Raw genomic sequence first — 21,127 nt, forward strand, 5'->3', positions numbered from 1 at the left:
TCACTGGCTCGCAGGCCGGCGCACACACACGAGTACTTCTAGCATCCAGAAGCTTAGAGTAGCAGCCGCGGTCTTCGGTCCTCCATAGGCATCCTTGAGCATAGACCCGCAACCTAGTCGTACCACCCGTCGTTGGCGAAGTCGTACTCCGGCTCGTCCTCTCCTGAACCTGCCGATAAGCGTGCAGGCCACCTTAACATCCCGAGCATTTAGTCAGCGGTGGAATCTAGTAGTTTAGGTGGCTGTTGGTTTTCTAGCAGGCATGCGACATTATCTAAAATACTGCTGTAGTATATTAGATACAAGTCAGGAGGTCCGGTCTCACACCACCGGTTCCTGGCTTAACTCACCAAACACACACACACACACACACACATCACCAAATAAGTCCCTTGGATCGTCCTTGACCGTGGACACGACTATACATATAGATTTACACTTTGCAGAGGTTGTACAACTGTACCCATACGAAGCGGAGGCATGGCCGAGCCTCGACACAACACCATCCAGTAAATCCCCCGCTCACGGCACCAAACCTACTTTTCTGAGCCAAGATCTGTGGGAAGTACTCCCTCCCACACAACAGAACTGTGAACTCCCCCATCCAGGGCCCTCGGGAGGAGTCTATCGGATGCGGACAGGGCGCACCATCAGCGTCGTTCCTAACACTTATCGCCTTATGCCACAGTTCGTGGTGTCGCTTACGGGAGACCACCTTCCGAACTGGTACCCACAAGGCGTATGGTATGCCCAGAAATTCCCAAAGCGATGTTAACCCGTCTCGGTCCTTACATGGCAAGGGCTTGCCTCCTCTAGAGTCGGTTGCCACCCTCAACGGTGGGCCGCTCACTCCATCCGTCTCTCTCGTTCCACAATCACTCACAGGGTCACAGGGGATGTCTTAGTCATCCCCTAAATCTTTTACACGCACACATGCTTGCCCCTGCCGGTAATCCCAACTCACGTCGTTGTTCCCGCTCATTCCCATCCTGCTTCACACACGCCAAGAATCCACCACAATCCCATCCATCACACCCACATACCACATACACACACCAAGTCGCATGAATAGTATACGTATAGGGTAGTAGCATGATATCAAATAGGAGCAATGATATCAACAAAGGCTTATCAATCAAATGGCATGAATATCATAAGGCGAGACATTCATGAAGGCTAGGAATGAGATCCCGGGTTTTTAGGGGTCTCACTCCCGGTAGTCGCTCGGAACTTTGGCCTAGCACAACTGCATATAAGCGTGTCTATAGGAAGGGCGAGGACGTTAGGGTGACCTATTGTAGCGAAGTCCTCCTCGAGCTCGAGGACGTACTCCGAGTCGTCGGCTTCCTCCTTAGGCTTCTCGGGTCCTAGTATCGACAAGATCCCGAACAAATCGGGAGCACAAACATTCAAAAAGACGCAAAAAGATGCAACACCAAGCAAGATGGGTAATACCCGGGTTAGGTTTATTCATTAGCTGGAGATGGGAAGTTATCTGGTATTATTCGGAGTTAGAGCAGATTTATTGGGAGTTTCCTAAGCCGGGACCTACCTTTGTTATAATTAAAAATAGGGTTCACCAGATATTTAAGGTTGGTCATGAGTGGGTAAGTTGGTTTTAGATAGTAGAGTTTAAGTGTAGAATTTTGCCGAGACAGGTTTCATATTTTTCGGGGTCCGAACGGAGTTTCTACATTATTTCTACGATTATTTAGGAGTGGAAAATATTCCTACTAAATGAGCATGGCTTAGGAAAAATATAAGGGCCTTGGGCCAGGCAAGGTGGCCTGTCCACACCTTGGGCCGAATAGTTGGGCCGAGAGGGGGTAATTGTGGCAGAACCTCCAAGTTATTGGGCCCACATGCACTTGTCCTTGTCCCAAAGACCTCAGACAACCATGCATGTGCACCAGATAACTCAATAGGATCTGTCCGATTGCCCCAAGGACATCGGATAAACCACTTTCAACCAGAACCGCGGGATTAAGTAATACAAATCACACACCCCAATATTGTTGCAGCGGAAATCTTACTACCAAATTTTACAGGTTACAAAAGTTTTATAATATTTTATCGGAGTGATTACAAAAGTATAAGTTTGAAATATATGCTAGCTCAAATGACCATCCTCAGTAAGAAGATAAAGACGGGGTATACTTATATAAGAAGGCCGAGCCCACCGGCACTTAACACCATCACAGCAGCACAAAGTTATATCCTGAAAAACAACAGGGAATAAAACCCTGAGTATGGAATTAGTCAGCAAGACTTACCCGACTAAACAAAAGACTCTCAAGGGTATGCTGGAATTGGGAATCAAGGAGAGGCTTTAGCAAGAATCAACTTAGATACTTTTGCAGAAATAGCTTACTAAAGTGAGTCCTTACTTTCAATATTTTAACGCCAAATTAAGTATTAATAGACGCTGTTTGCAGCTGGTCTAATTTCACCATCTCATCAATACAACATCATTTTTATTCATAATGTTCACATCCAGACTTAGGTTGTAGGTCAGTGACCAAGTCTTCATAATCGCGAAGGTACGGCGATCCGAATCGATTATACTCAGCTGAGGATCTCCAATCACACGACATATGTAGCACTTAACCCTTGCATATGTCAACCCGCCACCGGGGTTCTTAAGACCGGATCAGGTTCACGCAAACCGAGAGCACAGATACACCACCGTCCGGCCTCTTGCCACGGAGGGTACACGCTACTCTCGCCACCGCTCCACGCCCATTTCGTGTTATCTTATTCCGGCCTTAGTCTGCCCGAGGCAAAGCTTACCCATGACAAGGCATGTGACCAGTTAAAGGGTCCTCGATCATCAAGCCTACATACGCATCCAATCCTTAATCAACATGGGTAGAACATCACCTGTTCCTAGCCCAAGTCCCGATTTAAGTACTTCCATCCTTAGGATTGTTTGTGTTCCTTAGGATGAAAAGAGCATCACAGGGAACTTTGCAGTAAGATCCCACCATGCTCCCAATGAAAATATATTCTTGCAAGTAGAAGCCATCCTTCCTCAGGATAACCCCTGAGCTAGGCATCAACGCAAAGGACAAGCTCTATCCACAAGATTTACCTCTAAGCAAGGCTAAGCAATTTTGTAAATCATATTTTGATACTTCATCAGAAGTATCTATAAAGGTATGGATATCAAGGAAGGCAATGCATCAAAGGGTTCCAAGCAACTCCTATAAACCTAATGCACATTTCACTAGACTTAAAGTGTGCGAAAATTATTTAAAAACATAAGGAAGGGGTTGCATGCACCGGGGCTTGCCTGGAATAAACACTATGTTAGTGTTTGTTAGATGACGTCCACTTGACGACCATCTTCAGGTTTGTCCATCAGCTTCACCATGCGGAGTAGCCCGCGCTTGGGGTCGACTTGGCTTGTCTTCCGCATCGCGCGATTAATTAACGTACCTAAATGAAATGCATTATGCACATGAATGCATATAGACAGGAATATCAAAAACCCTAAATAGTGCTATGCGATGGCGAATTTAAACACCTAGCGGCGAGGCGTTGTACAATTTTATACGGAAACACTAGTTATTAATATATGACTACGCGCAATAATTACGCTTCTCTAGATTAACCGAACCTAACGCGAACATCACAAAACAACAAATTATACACCTTTAATACAATTAACCTAACCACAACTTATCAGTTAATTAATTGAATTCTAAACTTATCCCTCGTTTTATGAATTATACCACTTTGTTTTCCGAGAACTAATTTAATTTTACCAAACAATTATAATTCGTCAATAGTAATATTAACAATGTTATTGTTTAGACATTTTAAAATACTGAATTTAACCTACGCGTCACCGAAATACTACACTCTACAAAATAGAACTAGCTCGAATAAGTAGACTAGCTTACCGACGCAAGCTAACTAACAAAATAATCAACCGGCTTACCCCATCCCAAGCCCGATTCTACAAGAATCACGACGATCACCAATTCAAACGTAACGTCGAGCACCTAACAAGCGTCGCCTACGCATTTTACTACGTACACCATCTAGCTCACTATACCAATCGCATGCTGTGATTCACACATACCATCACACGGAAAACACAGATCACGACACACGGATTGAGATGATGTCGATCATAAGGTATTTTCCGAATACCCTACCTGCTGTCTGAAGCACGGATCCGGCGACGTAGAACCAAAGTTGTCGACGACGGGTTCCCTGATGAGCGTCTGAGCACGAGGGGAGGTGTCCTGACATAGTAGGCAACGACGGCGCAATGGCGAGGAGCAAAGGGGTTGCTGTTCAAATGACAGAGAAGGAAGCATGTCCCTAGTTCGACCAGCATCCAATGGCGCAGCATAGGTATTGAGCTAAAGGCTGGGTGCAGGGACGCGATGTGGCATGGCAAATCGAGCAGGACACAGCGTGCAGGGAAATGGACGTCGAGAAAGCTGCCGCAGGGGAAATCGGCATGGTGAGCACAGGGTTTTCACGGCGCTCGGTGCGGCGAGGAATCTCCATGGCGAGGTCCGAGCAGAAGAAAAGGGCGCAACACTAGGGAAGGAGCTACGCGCCGCTGGAAAAGAATCAGAGCCGAACTCATCGCATCCTGGTGCGCAGTAGAGCAGGTGTCCAAGGAAGAGACAAGAAGCCGGGAGCAAGAAGCAAGGATGGAACTCGACAAGGTCGCGGCACAGGAAACTGGGCAGGAGCGTGCAACGCAGGGAGAGGGCACTGCTGCGCGCGGCAAGGAAACTCAGGACAGAGCAAGCGTGCGTCCATGGGCGAGCGCAGGGAGCTCCGACAGCGCGCGGCAGAGGAGCAGAGGGAGCTCCATGAGCTGGCAGAGGGCGCTCGGCCATGGATGAGGCGAGGAGCCGGGGCGAGCAGAGATAAAGCTGTCGGCTTGAGGGAGCAGGACACCAGCCGGTCCAGCGACAGTGTCAGCAGCCGCTCGTTGCCCAGGGCCTTGCCCCGCCGTCGCCCCACGTGATGTCCAGCTCCTGGTCCAAGCTGCCGCCGCGAAGGAGCAGAGCCGGGCGAGCAGAAATCCGGCGCCGAGCATAGGAGGAACGACTGGGCTGGGCGAAACTTGGAGGACGGCCGAGCTAGGCGAGCTTCAGGGAGAAGAAGGAAGTCTGGGCGCTAGGGAATCGAGTGCCCCAGCATCTGCCCGAAACAGCCGAGCAATCTGCCGCACGAGCACGCATAGCGCGCATATAAAGCGAACAGGGGCGGCGGCAAAAATATCACGCAGTGAGGTACGGCGGCTAAGGAGAGGATGAGAACAACTAAGACACAGGAAAATCTTGCGCCGGCTGAACGGACGAAGGAGAGAAGATGAGCATGTCGACAGATGGAGGATAAGGCTCCTGGGCGAGCACCAATACGGGAGAGGAGAGATATGGATGCGTGCCTGGCTTTGACGATAGGAAGCAGAGAGAGGGCGGTGAGGATAGAGGATATTTTCTTTTTTTTTCTCTCTTTTTTTTAGATTTTCTTTTCTCTCTTTCTTTTATCAGTAATCGAAGATATTTTGATCATGATTTCTAGCAATAACAAAAAGGTCGACCGTATTGCGACACAGTTTGATTTGATTCGAAATCTAATAAATTTACCTACGGTCTGAACACATGATTCCATGGTCACGGTAATTTACCAGAGAATCAAAGCTCAATTATAATTCTCGGATCACTAAACGGAAAATCAGAGATTAACGATTCTAACTAAATTTCATTTAGATAGTTTTCGTGACTATTTTGGGCAAGATATAAACGGACTGGATAACGGATGCAGTATTTGAGACAATACTGGTTTAGTCGATCTCGGATAAAAATTTATCCGATGTCTAGGCACAGTTGATTTTATTATTTTACCGAGTGTGCTGAAAAATAAATTAGATCATCGCCTCGCACACGATTTTTTTCTCGGACAGTGCGCGATTTAGATTATTTTGCTCCGAACATTTCTGTCGTCGAGTTCAAAATAAATTTGTTCGGGATAAAAAGGTGTAGAATGAGGTCGAGCTTCTGAATTCGGATTCGCGCGACGATGAATTTTAATTAATCATCGGACGCACCGACGACATTCCGAACATCACGAAAATTTCGGAAGAGCCCGGATAGACGAAAAATAAAAATGATGTCGCACTCGCGACAGATGAAACAGACGTGATATTAAAATCGCGATACACGAAGACGATTAAAATTTAACATCTGTTTCATTCACTGATATTACGTACTTAAATCCACACTCATTGTCGAGCGGAATATAAACACCTGGGGTGTTACAGCCCTCCCCCCTTAAAAGAATCTCGTCCCGAGATTCGGAGTGAAAGACTTCTAAGGATAGAGAAGCATGTACCCCATATCCATATCAGCGATAACCCTAAGACAGTTTCAAGCAAAGGCAAGTGTCTCAGGATATTGTTTCTTTAGTGGACATAGCATGCATCGCCATAAGCTAATTTAGAAATGTCCACCAATAGAGACGATATCTACCAGAGGTACACATAATGTTCCATGTGTGCAGTTTGCTTTTTCTGATGACACTGTACTATCTGAGTCGGTTGAGGAAGCAGCAGATATGCGATTTTACCCAAACAGAATCAGATGCAACCTCTTGGGTAAAACACACAGAAAGAGGTTTACCAACAAATGGTTATGGTAAGTTCATAGCACACGAGACGAGTGTGAATGTCGAACAACATCACAGTTAACTCGTGTTAGCCAAAAAAATCCAAGTTCAAGAAAAATGATAGAGACTCGAGAAAATATCAATGAAGAGATCCGTTGATGTTGACTTCACGACCAACCCATTTCATCAAATACTTAGCACGGCTCGACTTGATCACACATGCTGGAAAAGCACACGTGACGCGATCGAGGCATGACTAGAGTGATGACTAGGTTGTTACCAGTCGGCTTAACTTGATTTTTGCAAGTACTTCCTTTAGAGGGGTTGTACAAAAGTGAGTTTAGACAACTCGATAAAATGATCTCTAAACTCAACCTTTGTTCACAAAGCAGTTACAAGTTAGTAAAACCAGCTTGTTGAACTACTTTTGACATTGAGCAGGTCCTCTCAGTACCATCGGTAAGCCAATGGTTGAGAGCTCTCTTTGTTAACAAGAGATTATGTATTTGGGTAGAAATCCATTTGGTCATGTTGTTCATCCGTTTCTTCATGCAAGATGAATAGACTCGGTTAGGGAATACATGGATTAATAAGAAAGTGAATGAACAAACTCCTGCATCTTAGCAGCAGGGAACAAACCTCTATTTTGAGAACTAATTAGCTGTCTCTCAACACTAAAAAGCTCCAAGGCTTCACCTTTACACAAAGGATGCAAAGGGAACGTGTATGTGTGAAGTCACCATCAAAGTCAAGGAAAAGAGGCCACACATGAAAGGGGTATGCCCTTTTATCCAATAGAGATGATAGATGTTGCTTGATCACTTGACAAACAACATAGAAATCGTTTCAAGGAAGATATCCACGAAAGACAACACATCAGTGTAATTCTATAACGGATCATGATTAGAGACTTCGATATCGGCATGTGCCAAGCAGCAGAACCTTGCGTGTACATTCACAAGGGGCTCTCAGTTTCACCGCAGTACCATAAGTCCTTAACCATGACACCATTACAAAACTAGCACCAATAATGAATCTCACGTGGTAAGAACAATTTGTGCAGAGATAACATATCGACATAGTCTTATAATGGATTATGACTACTAACGGTGATACCAGCGCGTACCAAGTAGCGCAACCATGTGCTGATCACCCACAGGAGGCCCTCGGTTTTGGCGCGGCATCCTCAATTTTAGTCATAACGCCAATACCAGACATAACCAATAAGAAATCTCACGTGACACAAATGAATTGAGCAAGGGTGACAATATACAAAGATACTCTACCTATCAAAAAGGTTACAAGTAGAGAGCCAAATAGATCATGGCCCGATGAAATAAACAAGGTATGGCCATAACCTAAACTTGTTAATGAAGGGAGTACGATGGGAGACTGTTAATTCAGCCACAAGCATATTTCTATGCACATCGTAGAGATCACAAGGTCAAGGATTAAGTTGATATGCCTTCGATAAATAGGGGGAAACCAAAGGCATCAATTTCAAGAAAATACTCGAGCAGGTCTTTTCTGGGTTAGGTTGATGGGTCGACAATGCGATAAGGGAGAATTCGAATTTGGGTCATAGTTCACTAACTAAGAATATGACCTAGTTTTTCGGTTTAAGCAGACAAACTACCAACCTTCTATCGGTACATCAAGTACCAATGTAAATACATATAATACCTAAATAGATTACCTAAGAATGGAGGACACCTATTTCATCGAAGTTCCTAATTCAGCATTACACCATATTATCTACAACCAATGGTTTCTGGAATAAAGATAAGAGAAGCATCTTAGGTGTATAGGTGACAAACACGATGCAACAATCAGGATGCATGCTCGTCCTATACGTCCTCACAAGTTTTTGCCAACATAATGTGGCAATAACGTTCTATATCGGTGGCGTACTTACGACTCTCACGGTATTTTGCTAGTCGTCAGCTACACATACGTGTTCGAGGTTAGTGTACCTGCAGAAAATTTCATCACAGCCCATTTTCCCAATGATGCAAGTCACACATGACATTTTATCACATTTTATACTCCATATATTGCTATATGGAGGCCAGCTCATCATTAAGCGCCGAGCCACGCATAGGCGCTGTTGCCACACTTTAACCATAGGGCAACTCATTATGGTAACTCACCTTCTTACCTTAGCGTAGGTGTGTCGTTACAAGTACAATACACTTCTCAGAATTCCCATGTCTGTATACCCATACACATCCATGGGGTACTGAATCCCAAAAAAATAAATACTCCACATCGTAGCCTTCATATATACATATGTAGAACATGTATATAGTCAGGCGCCACAATTAAGCACACCCCTAGACCGACGTTTGTTCGGTCATGCTCTCACATCTCACCTTACCTTGAGCGTCGATCCATTCACAACTGAATGGCCTAAAAATAACAATACACATGTATGCAATACCCCCGATTGTGGGTTAGTGGTTTTGAACTAAGCCACCTGATAGTCCTTAATTTAGGGCTTAAGAGAGGATGTCGCTAGCATTATCAAAACTGTTTTTCAAAGCCAAACAATGTGTTTAGTTGAAAATAGTTTTTTTTTGAAACCAAAACTTTTGTTTTGAAAATACGTATGTGACCGTATATACTTAATCCAGCTCCGATACCAGCTGTGACAGAACATCCAAGTTATTGGGCCCACATGCACCTGTCCTTGTCCCAAAGACCTCAGACAACCATGCATGTGCACCAGATAACTCAATAGGATCTGTCCGATTGCCCCAAGGACATCGGATAAACCACTTTCAACCAGAACCGCGGGATTAAGTAATACAAATCACACACCCCAATATTGTTGCAGCGGAAATCTTACTACCAAATTTTACAGGTTACAAAAGTTTTATAATATTTTATCGGAGTGATTACAAAAGTATAAGTTTGAAATATATGCTAGCTCAAATGACCATCCTCAGTAAGAAGATAAAGACGGGGTATACTTATATAAGAAGGCCGAGCCCACCGGCACTTAACACCATCACAGCAGCACAAAGTTATATCCTGAAAAACAACAGGGAATAAAACCCTGAGTATGGAATTACTCAGCAAGACTTACCTGACTAAAGAAAAGACTCTCAAGGGTATGCTGGAATTGGGAATCAAGGAGAGGCTTTAGCAAGAATCAACTTAGATACTTTTGCAGAAATAGCTTACTAAAGTGAGTCCTTACTTTCAATATTTTAACGCCAAATTAAGTATTAATAGACGCTGTTTGCAGCTGGTCTAATTTCACCATCTCATCAATACAACATCATTTTTATTCATAATGTTCACATCCAGACTTAGGTTGTAGGTCAGTGACCAAGTCTTCATAACCGCGAAGGTACGGCGATCCGAATCGATTATACTCAGCTGAGGATCTCCAATCACACGACATATGTAGCACTTAACCCTTGCATATGTCAACCCGCCACCGGGGTTCTTAAGACCGGATCAGGTTCACGCAAACCGAGAGCACAGATACACCACCGTCCGGCCTCTTGCCACGGAGGGTACACGCTACTCTCGCCATCGCTCCACGCCCATTTCGTGTTATCTTATTCCGGCCTTAGTCTGCCCGAGGCAAAGCTTACCCATGACGAGGCATGTGACCAGTTAAAGGGTCCTCGATCATCAAGCCTACATACGCATCCAATCCTTAATCAACCTGGGTAGAACATCACCTGTTCCTAGCCCAAGTCCCGATTTAAGTACTTCCATCCTTAGGATTGTTTGTGTTCCTTAGGATGAAAAGAGCATCACAGGGAACTTTGCAGTAAGATCCCACCATGCTCCCAATGAAAATATATTCTTGCAAGTAGAAGCCATCCTTCCTCAGGATAACCCCTGAGCTAGGCATCAACGCAAAGGCAAGCTCTATCCACAAGATTTACCTCTAAGCAAGGCTAAGCAATTTTGTAAATCATATTTTGATACTTCATCAGAAGTATCTATAAAGGTATGGATATCAAGGAAGGCAATGCATCAAAGGGTTCCAAGCAACTCCTATAAACCTAATGCACATTTCACTAGACTTAAAGTGTGCGAAAATTATTTGAAAACACAAGGAAGGGGTTGCATGCACCGGGGCTTGCCTGGAATAAACACTATGTTAGTGTTTGTTAGATGACGTCCACTTGACGACCATCTTCAGGTTTGTCCATCAGCTTCACCATGCGGAGTAGCCCGCGCTTGGGGTCGACTTGGCTTGTCTTCCGCATCGCGCGATTAATTAACGTACCTAAATGAAATGCATTATGCACATGAATGCATATAGACAGGAATATCAAAAACCCTAAATAGTGCTATGCGATGGCGAATTTAAACACCTAGCGGCGAGGCGTTGTACAATTTTATACGAAAACACTAGTTATTAATATATGACTACGCGCAATAATTACGCTTCTCTAGATTAACCGAACCTAACGCGAACATCACAAAACAACAAATTATACACCTTTAATACAATTAACCTAACCACAACTTATCAGTTAATTAATTGAATTCTAAACTTATCCCTCGTTTTATGAATTATACCACTTTGTTTTCCGAGAACTAATTTAATTTTACCAAACAATTATAATTCGTCAATAGTAATATTAACAATGTTATTGTTTAGACATTTTAAAATACTGAATTTAACCTACGCGTCACCGAAATACTACACTCTACAAAATAGAACTAGCTCGAATAAGTAGACTAGCTTACCGACGCAAGCTAACTAACAAAATAATCAACCGGCTTACCCCATCCCAAGCCCGATTCTACAAGAATCACGACGATCACCAATTCAAGCGTAACGTCGAGCACCTAACAAGCGTCGCCTACGCATTTTACTACGTACACCATCTAGCTCACTATACCAATCGCATGTTGTGATTCACACATACCATCACACGGAAAACACAGATCACGACACATGGATTGAGATGATGTCGATCATAAGGTATTTTCCGAATACCCTACCTGCTGTCTGAAGCACGGATCCGGCGACGTAGAACCAAAGTTGTCGACGACGGGTTCCCTGATGAGCGTCTGAGCACGAGGGGAGGTGTCCTGACATAGTAGGCAACGACGGCGCAATGGCGAGGAGCAAGGGGGTTGCTGTTCAAATGACAGAGAAGGAAGCATGTCCCTAGTTCGACCAGCATCCAATGGCGCAGCATAGGTATTGAGCTAAAGGCTGGGTGCAGGGACGCGATGTGGCATGGCAAATCGAGCAGGACACAGCGTGCAGGGAAATGGACGTCGAGAAAGCTGCCGCAGGGGAAATCGGCATGGTGAGCACAGGGTTTTCACGGCGCTCGGTGCGGTGAGGAATCTCCATGGCGAGGTCCGAGCAGAAGAAAAGGGCGCGACACTAGGGAAGGAGCTACGCGCCGCTGGAAAAGAATCAGAGCCGAACTCATCGCATCCTGGTGCGCAGTAGAGCAGGTGTCCAAGGAAGAGACAAGAAGCCGGGAGCAAGAAGCAAGGATGGAACTCGACAAGGTCGCGGCACAGGAAACTGGGCAGGAGCGTGCAACGCAGGGAGAGGGCACTGCTGCGCGCGGCAAGGAAACTCAGGACAGAGCAAGCGTGCGTCCATGGGCGAGCGCAGGGAGCTCCGACAGCGCGCGGCAGAGGAGCAGAGGGAGCTCCATGAGCTGGCAGAGGGCGCTCGGCCATGGATGAGGCGAGGAGCCGGGGCGAGCAGAGATAAAGCTGTCGGCTTGAGGGAGCAGGACACCAGCCGGTCCAGCGACAGTGTCAGCAGCCGCTCGTTGCCCAGGGCCTTGCCCCGCCGTCGCCCCACGTGATGTCCAGCTCCTGTGTCAGCGTCCTCCACCTGATGGCGAACGCTGCTCGTTGCAGAGAGGAACGAGAGGGAGAAGACAACCAGGAAGGAGAGGTGAGTTCTGTATTTTTATTCCCAAAACTGTCTTTCTCAGTACAAGTGCTACTATTTATTACAACCAGCTATTAAGCGCCGGCCCACCCTTCAACGGATCCACTCGGCACCGGACCATTTGCTATTGGGCTTCCTTGTTCGCCGGCCCATCACTTCATCAGTTCCTGCTCTCCTGTCGTCCCCCAACTCCAGGTCGCCTACAGGAATACTGACATTCCCCTCCTGTTGAGAGACAGCTTGTCCCCAAGCGTCGGCCCCTGGAAAACGAGCGTGCAAAGCTGCTTCATCTTCCCAAGAATCCAGCGCTTCATCAGACTCGGACCAACGTACACGTACTTGGGGCAGCAGGGCTCCACTACGAGATATCACCCGCCTGTCCAAAATCTGAAGAGGAACACGGGGAGCAGCGAAGCTGTCTGGCAATGTGGTGCTGACTTGGTGATGCCCTTTGGATTGTTTAAGCTGAGACACATGGAATACAGGATGTATTCGCGCTGTCGAGGGCAACTGCAACTTGTAAGCAGCCTTGCCCACTCGCTGTAAGACTGTGTATGGTCCAAAGTAACGAAAACTCAGCTTATGATTGGCCCGTGTAGCAACTGATGACTGTACGTAAGGCTGGAGCTTCAGATAAACAAGATCGCCGATACTGAATTCCCGATCAGACCTGCCCTTATCTGCTTGTGCCTTTGTCCTCTGTTGAGCTCGCAAGAGATGCTGTCGGACAAGTCGCACCATCAACTCTCTGTCAGATAACCAGGACTGAAGATCATCCGAAGTAGGAACATTCTCAGTTGTAAATCCAAAATGGCGAGGAACATGTCCATAAAGTACTTCAAAGGGAGTCCGACCCAAAGAGGAATGGAAATTGGTATTGTACCAATACTCAGCCAAGGGCAACCATGCCGACCATTTGGAAGGACAGGAATGCACAAAGCAGCGAAGATACGTCTCTAAGCACTGGTTCACCCTTTCCGTCTGCCCGTCCGTCTGAGGATGATATGATGAACTCATCTTTAGTGTAGTACCCGACAGATGAAACAACTCTTGCCAAAACCGACTTGTAAACACCTTGTCACGATCCGACACAATGGCTGTGGGAAGGCCATGGAGCCTGTAAACTGAATCTAAGAACAGTTGGGCTACCTTGAGTGCAGAGAATGGATGCAACAATGGTAGAAAATGTGCATATTTGGAAAAATGATCCACCACCACCAAGATTGTATCAGCACGATTAGAGCGAGGAAGACCCTCCACAAAATCCATTCCGACCACTTGCCATGACTGTTCTGGTACTGGAAGGGGTTGCAATAACCCTGGGTACTTGCTCTTGTCAGACTTAGCCTGTTGGCACACAGAACAATTGGCCACAAATTCTTTGACTGCTGATTTCATTCCAACCCATGCAAAGATTTGCTTGATCTTGCGATAAGTAACAGGAAAACCCGAATGCCCCCCAAGAGGGCTGTCATGTAGTGCTGACATAATGTTCTTGTGAATACTTGGATCATTACCAACCCATACCCTGCCTTTATAACGTATAATGCCCGAGTGCAAAGTGTAGTGGGTGGAATCAGACTGATTGGTAGCAAGAGCAGCCAAAAGAGCTTGTGCTTTAACATCTTGAACATAGCTATCAGCAACCTGAAGTAGCCATTGAGGAACTGCAGTAGATAGACTGAACAAGGCGGGTTCAACAGGTGGCATGCGAGACAAGGCATCAGCTGCCCCATTTTCCACCCCTTTCTTGTACACCACCCTATATTGGAGACCCAATAACTTGGAGAACACTCTCTGTTGCCAATGAGTGTTGAGCTTTTGTTCAGATAAATGAGACAAACTTCTGTGGTCAGTAAAGATAATAAATTCGGCATGTTGTAGGTATTGTCTCCATTGATTGACTGCAAGGAGAATAGCAAGATACTCCTTTTCATAGGCTGATAGTCCTTGGTTCTTGGGTCCTAAGGCCTTACTGACAAAGGCCAATGGGTGACCTTCTTGTAGCAACACAGCACCAATACCATACCCCGATGTGTCACACTCAATAGCAAAAGGAACTTCAAAGTTAGGCAATGCTAAGACAGGGGCAGAACATAGTGATTGTTTAAGTGTATCAAATGCCACTGAATGATCCTGAGTCCATACAAACAAAACCCCCTTCTTTAGCAGCTCAGTCAAGGGCTTGGCAATCATGCCAAAATGCTTGACAAATTTTCTATAGTACCCAACCAGTCCAAGAAATCCTCTGAGTTCCTTGCAGTTAGTAGGCACAGGCCACGATTTAACAGCCTCAACCTTAGCAGGATCTGTAGACACTCCTTTGCTGCATATAACATGGCCTAGGTAAGCAATTTGCTGTTGTGCAAAAGCACATTTGGAGAGCTTGATATGCCATTGATCTGTTAAAAGCAATTGCAGGACCTGTCCCAAATGAACAAGATGACTCTCCCAGGTTTTACTATATACCAAAATATCATCAAAAAACACCAGTGCGCACTTCCTTAGTAAAGGAGCTAGGGTGGAATTCATGGCTCCTTGGAAAGTAGCTGGTGCCCCAGACAACCCAAATGCCATGACTCGAAATTCAAAGTGCCCATGATGCGTTTGGAATGCTGTCTTATATTGATCTTGTGGGTCCATTCTGATTTGGTGAAAACCAGCCCTCAAGTCTAGAGTAGAGAACCAACAGGCACCATGGAGCTCGTCCAGAAACTCATCTATCACTGGCACTGGAAACTTTGTTTTGAGTGTAAGAGCATTGAGGTGACGATAGTCCACACAAAACCTGTAGGTTTGGTCCTTTTTCTTAACCAAAATGACAGAAGAAGAAAATGCACTCTTGCTTGGCTGAATAATGCCTGACTGCAACATTTCAGAAACTTGATTTTCAATTTCTGTCTTCAGAGCAGGTGCATACCGGTAGGGTCTCATCTGCACGGGCCTAGCACCAGGTATCAATGGAATTTGATGATCACACTCTCTGGCAGGTGGCATGCCTTTGGGTACATCAAAAACTGAAAAATACTGCTGTATCAAATCCTGTATAGCAGCAGGTAGCTTCTGCAATATAGTATGTTCTTTGTCAGAGAGCTCGAACAAGGTGCAGACCTGGACCATTGATTCCAGCAGTACTGACGAAGTAAGACCATGAAGGGTTACATAAGTTCCTTTAATAGGAATGGTCAACCACTTATGTGCCCAATGAACCATCATAGGACTGTGAGCCTCGAGCCAATCCATACCAATAATCAGGTCATACGTAGATAGGGGCAGCACCCTTAAGTTGGAAGAGAATGGCACACCACTCAAGGACCAGGAAGCGTCCAAAGCTTGGCTGGAGCAGCACAAGTAAGAACCGTTTGCTATCTGAACATTAACAGGTTTGTCCAATTCGACAATATTGGGCAAGATAGAAGCCACTGTTGTACTAACAAAAGAATGGGAACTGCCTGAATCCAATAAGGCCAATACGTCCATTCCAGCAATATGTCCCACAAAGCGCATGGTTCGCGTAGCATGAACTCCTTGCTCAGCAGCCTTGGACAAGAATGAATTCAACTCAAAAGTGTCCTCCTTCTCCAGGATCTCGGGGTCATCAGTATCAGGCAAAGGTACCATTTGCCATAACTCTTCCACCATTTGCAACTGAATAGTGTCAGCACATTTATGACCCTTGGCATACTGTAGTCCACACTTGTAGCACAGCCCTTGTGCTTTGCGGTAAGCATACAAGGATGCTAACCGAGAGTCAGTAGTAGAATTAGGGGCCCCTTGTGGTCGCTTGTCCTCCATCCTCGCATTAGGCACCACCTTGGAGTCCTTAGGCATCATCGATTGTGCTTGAGTGGACTGCATAGATGGAGACGACAGCCAGTTTTGAGGCCACCGGCGCGGCTCACGTTTCTTGATCATCTCACCAGCTTCTTCCTGCAATTGAGCCAATACAGCAGCAGTATCGAAATCCTTGGGACGTTGAATCATTACTACTGCCTTAATATCGTCCCTTAAGCCATCAACAAACTTCATCGTATAATAAAGAGGGTCAGACATGTGCTGATATGCATTGAGTTTGTCTACTAACTGTGAAAACTCATCGACATAAGATGACACCGATCCTGACTGTCTGATATGGAAGAGCTGTCTAAGTAAAACTTGGTGTTGGTCCTTGGCAAAACGCTCTCGGATCAAAGCACAAAAACTCTCCCAAGATATATAACCCAACTGATTCTCCACTGACTGCAACCACCTAGCTGCAGGCCCCACAAATTGCATGGAAGCGACCTCAATCCACATGACATAATCGACCTCATACATGCGAAAATAGGCCTCACATCGGGACTGCCATAACTTGGGGTTTTCGCCATCGAAGGAAGGAAAATGGAGCTTAGGCAGATTACCCAAAGGCCGGCTATGGTGATCCCCAACCCCCTGTGGCCCAGTACGATGTCCCAAGGGCACATCAAATGTCCGTGGAAATAAAGTATGACGAGGAGGTGGGCCAGGGTCGTGCATACCATTGTTCGGGAGATGGTGATGGAAATGGGTATTTCCAAAACCAGTCCCCCGATGTAGAAGAGGAGAGCCATGCCCCATGGGCCCGTCGGTGTGGTTCGCGGACGCAGGTTGGCGCTCCGCTGCCGACGCGAATGAGCCAAGTACCCCAGCGTGGGACGCTGGTTCTTCGACCGCTGCGCGCTCCAGGAACCGAGCGACCTTGTGGAGCTCCGCCTTGATGCCCTCCACGGAGGAATGGATGTCGTGGACCGACCCTTCGATGCGGGGACGCCATTCTTCGAAGGAGGAAGTGATGTTCTCCAGGGATGCGACACGGCCCGATGCATCCGCCGCCAGCGCGTCGAGACGATCCATCGCAACCGCCTGCATCTCCGCCATCTGGCCGTCGAGATGCGCCCGTAAGTCGCGCCCCAGGTCCGCTCGGGGCAGAACACCTTCCACCCCATCAAATTTGGCAGACAATGACGCAATATTCTCGGAGTTCTTCCCCACGGTAGACTCCAATTGCTTCCAGCGCTCCTCAGTAGACTCCAGCCGATCGCACATCTGCTGCAGGAGTCTTGATTGCGTCGCCAGCGTCTTCGATTGGGCCTCAATGGACTTGGACTGTGCGGCTATTGCCGCCGCAACGCCGGGGTCTGCTGCGCCCGACATCTTGGCCCTCCTGGTGTAGTGGAAGGTCGTCGCCAGGGCCGGAACCAGACCTTTGATACCAATTGTCAGCGTCCTCCACCTGATGGCGAACGCTGCTCGTTGCAGAGAGGAACGAGAGGGAGAAGACAACCAGGAAGGAGAGGTGAGTTCTGTATTTTTATTCCCAAAACTGTCTTTCTCAGTACAAGTGCTACTATTTATTACAACCAGCTATTAAGCGCCGACCCACCCTTCAACGGATCCACTCGGCACCGGACCATTTGCTATTGGGCTTCCTTGTTCGCCGGCCCATCACTTCATCAGTTCCTGCTCTCCTGTCGTCCCCCAACTCCAGGTCGCCTACAGGAATACTGACATTTCTGATGGCGAACGCTGCTCGTTGCAGAGAGGAACGAGAGGGAGAAGACAACCAGGAAGGAGAGGTGAGTTCTGTATTTTTATTCCCAAAGCTGTCTTTCTCAGTACAAGTGCTACTATTTATTACAACCAGCTATTAAGCGCCGGCCCACCCTTCAACGGATCCACTCGGCACCGGACCATTTGCTATTGGGCTTCCTTGTTCGCCGGCCCATCACTTCATCAGTTCCTGCTCTCCTGTCGTCCCCCAACTCCAGGTCGCCTACAGGAATACTGACATCCTGGTCCAAGCTGCCGCCGCGAAGGAGCAGAGCCGGGCGAGCAGAAATCCGGCGCCGAGCATAGGAGGAACGACTGGGCTGGGCGAAACTTGGAGGACGGCCGAGCTAGGCGAGCTTCAGGGAGAAGAAGGAAGTCTGGGCGCTAGGGAATCGAGTGCCCCAGCATCTGCCCGAAACAGCCGAGCAATCTGCCGCACGAGCACGCATAGCGCGCATATAAAGCGAACAGGGGCGGCGGCAAAAATATCACGCAGTGAGGTACGGCGGCTAAGGAGAGGATGAGAACAACTAAGACACAGGAAAATCTTGCGCCGGCTGAACGGACGAAGGAGAGAAGATGAGCATGTCGACAGATGGAGGATAAGGCTCCTGGGCGAGCACCAATACGGGAGAGGAGAGATATGGATGCGTGCCTGGCTTTGACGATAGGAAGCAGAGAGAGGGCGGTGAGGATAGAGGATATTTTCTTTTTTTTTCTCTCTTTTTTTTAGATTTTCTTTTCTCTCTTTCTTTTATCAGTAATCGAAGATATTTTGATCATGATTTCTAGCAATAACAAAAAGGTCGACCGTATTGCGACACAGTTTGATTTGATTCGAAATCTAATAAATTTACCTACGGTCTGAACACATGATTCCATGGTCACGGTAATTTACCAGAGAATCAAAGCTCAATTATAATTCTCGGATCACTAAACGGAAAATCAGAGATTAACGATTCTAACTAAATTTCATTTAGATAGTTTTCGTGACTATTTTGGGCAAGATATAAACGGACTGGATAACGGATGCAGTATTTGAGACAATACTGGTTTAGTCGATCTCGGATAAAAATTTATCCGATGTCTAGGCACAGTTGATTTTATTATTTTACCGAGTGTGCTGAAAAATAAATTAGATCATCGCCTCGCACACGATTTTTTTCTCGGACAGTGCGCGATTTAGATTATTTTGCTCCGAACATTTCTGTCGTCGAGTTCAAAATAAATTTGTTCGGGATAAAAAGGCGTAGAATGAGGTCGAGCTTCTGAATTCGGATTCGCGCGACGATGAATTTTAATTAATCATCGGACGCACCGACGACGTTCCGAACATCACGAAAATTTCGGAAGAGCCCGGATAGACGAAAAATAAAAATGATGTCGCACTCGCGACAGATGAAACAGACGTGATATTAAAATCGCGATACACGAAGACGATTAAAATTTAACATCTGTTTCATTCACTGATATTACGTACTTAAATCCACACTCATTGTCGAGCGGAATATAAACACCTGGGGTGTTACAGTAATTATACTAGCGCGGGAGTTCGTTGGGGTTTCTTGCCATTTTCCGGCCGAAACTTTTATCCTTAGTGCAGACGGGCTGTATTCATGGCGAGATAGGCCACGGGGATGGTCGTGGGCCGCGTGGCCGGTCCATTGTCCAGGGGGCGCGAGGGGACAATCGAGACTAGGTTGAGAGTCCGGGGGGTTTCTTAAACTTAGGTCCGACGAAATATGCGAGTCGGGCCGTTTTTGGGCGTGGTGGGCCGCGGTGCCGGTCACCGGCCCACAGACTGGGTGATGGAAGGGGGTTATCCGGACTTTCCTCGATTTCCAACTCTCCCCCTAACGGGCCGACATCGACCTGACCGACTATTTTGGCCCGCGACGCTAGAGTTTGGCAGGGGCGGTTTTCCCACTTGCCTCCCTCTCCTCTCACGCTTGCAAGGTGTTCGACGGGAGGGCCCAGAGGGGACTCCACGCGACATCACGCCGCGCGCGAACATCGCGCGCTGTGGCGCGTTCCGGGTTTAGGCTCGGCGCGAAGGCCTGCACAAAGGGACAACGGTGACTACGGCTCGGGGCTAGCACGGTTGGGTGCGCGTGCGGGCACGGGCTAGCGCCCTATCGCACGGCGGGGTTTCAGGGGATGTCGGTGGCGATGGCTGGGATAGAACGGGGAACTCACAGGTTCGGGGCCACCTCGACCGTGGCGGGAAGGTGTGCGGGGCTAGCTCGTGGACAAGGGGTGAACCTCGGGCGCGACATGGCAAGCAGCTCGATGGCCGAGCGGCGAGGAAGGGGTGAAGGGCTCACCGGGGTTGGCTAGGGGACGGCGAGGTCCGGCGGGGTTCGGCACGGGGGAGTGGAAGCAGAGGTGGCGGCGGCTCCGGGGCTCGGCATAGCTCCGGGGTTTGGTGAGGCAGCCCCGGAGTTCGGCATCGGCTCCGAGTCTCTGCGAGCGCGCAGGGTGAGGGAGGAAGGTCTGACCGGTGGGTTCGGGCTCGCGGTGGAGGAACGGGACGGGGTCGTGCACGCGCTGGGTGGCTGGCTGGTAGGACCCGCATGTCGGCATGCTGGCACGGTGGGCGCCTTGGGCCGACGGGCGGATGGCCTGGGAAGGGAGGGTGGTGGCCGGCTGGGCCGTTTGGCGTGGGTCGCCTGGCTCCCTCCCCTTCTTCTATTTTTCTTTTTCCATTTTCATTTCCTTTTTTGTTTTATTTTCCCTTCTAAATTTGTTTGATTAATTAGGCAAGTAGAAATCCAATAAAATCCAAATGTGTGAAGGGGGTGGGGTGCTCCTATGATGCATGGTCAAATTGTTAGCTTAGACATTTATCGCCGCTTGGGTTTAACCCTAGTCATATTATATCTATGTGTTTATGCATAGAATGCATACACTCCATTAACTTTTGGAAAAAAATTAGGTTGTGATTTTTAGGGATGTTATAGTCTCCCCCCTCACAAGAATCTCGTCCCCGAGATTAAGATCTTACCCGGTCTCGAAGAGATG

General features: G+C 47.3%; 2 protein-coding genes across 2 annotated transcripts; both read right to left on the reverse strand.

Annotated features, from left to right (window-relative positions):
• Positions 1–3,535: 3,535 nt before the first annotated feature.
• Positions 3,536–8,079, reverse strand: LOC118472161 (uncharacterized). Its single transcript, XM_035959883.1, has one exon. It carries the CDS (start codon positions 4,863–4,865, stop codon positions 4,374–4,376), a length of 492 nt encoding a protein of 163 aa, XP_035815776.1. The 5' UTR covers positions 4,866–8,079; the 3' UTR covers positions 3,536–4,373.
• A 2,762-nt stretch (positions 8,080–10,841) lies between these two features.
• Positions 10,842–12,459, reverse strand: LOC103629074 (uncharacterized). Its single transcript, XM_020539732.2, has 2 exons — positions 11,617–12,459; positions 10,842–10,891 (listed from the first exon to the last, which is right to left on the reverse strand). Exon 1 carries the CDS (start codon positions 12,316–12,318, stop codon positions 11,827–11,829), a length of 492 nt encoding a protein of 163 aa, XP_020395321.1. The 5' UTR covers positions 12,319–12,459; the 3' UTR covers positions 10,842–10,891; positions 11,617–11,826.
• Between the last annotated feature and the right edge of the window lie 8,668 nt (positions 12,460–21,127).

This window comes from Zea mays, chromosome 6, assembly GCF_902167145.1.
Source record: "Zea mays cultivar B73 chromosome 6, Zm-B73-REFERENCE-NAM-5.0, whole genome shotgun sequence".
NCBI lineage: Eukaryota > Viridiplantae > Streptophyta > Magnoliopsida > Poales > Poaceae > Zea > Zea mays.

Bases quoted from the DNA above. Each gene is read 5' to 3' on its own strand.
- LOC118472161 (XM_035959883.1), bottom strand. From the start codon at position 4,865: ATGGCCGAGCGCCCTCTGCCAGCTCATGGAGCTCCCTCTGCTCCTCTG.
- LOC103629074 (XM_020539732.2), bottom strand. From the start codon at position 12,318: ATGGCCGAGCGCCCTCTGCCAGCTCATGGAGCTCCCTCTGCTCCTCTG.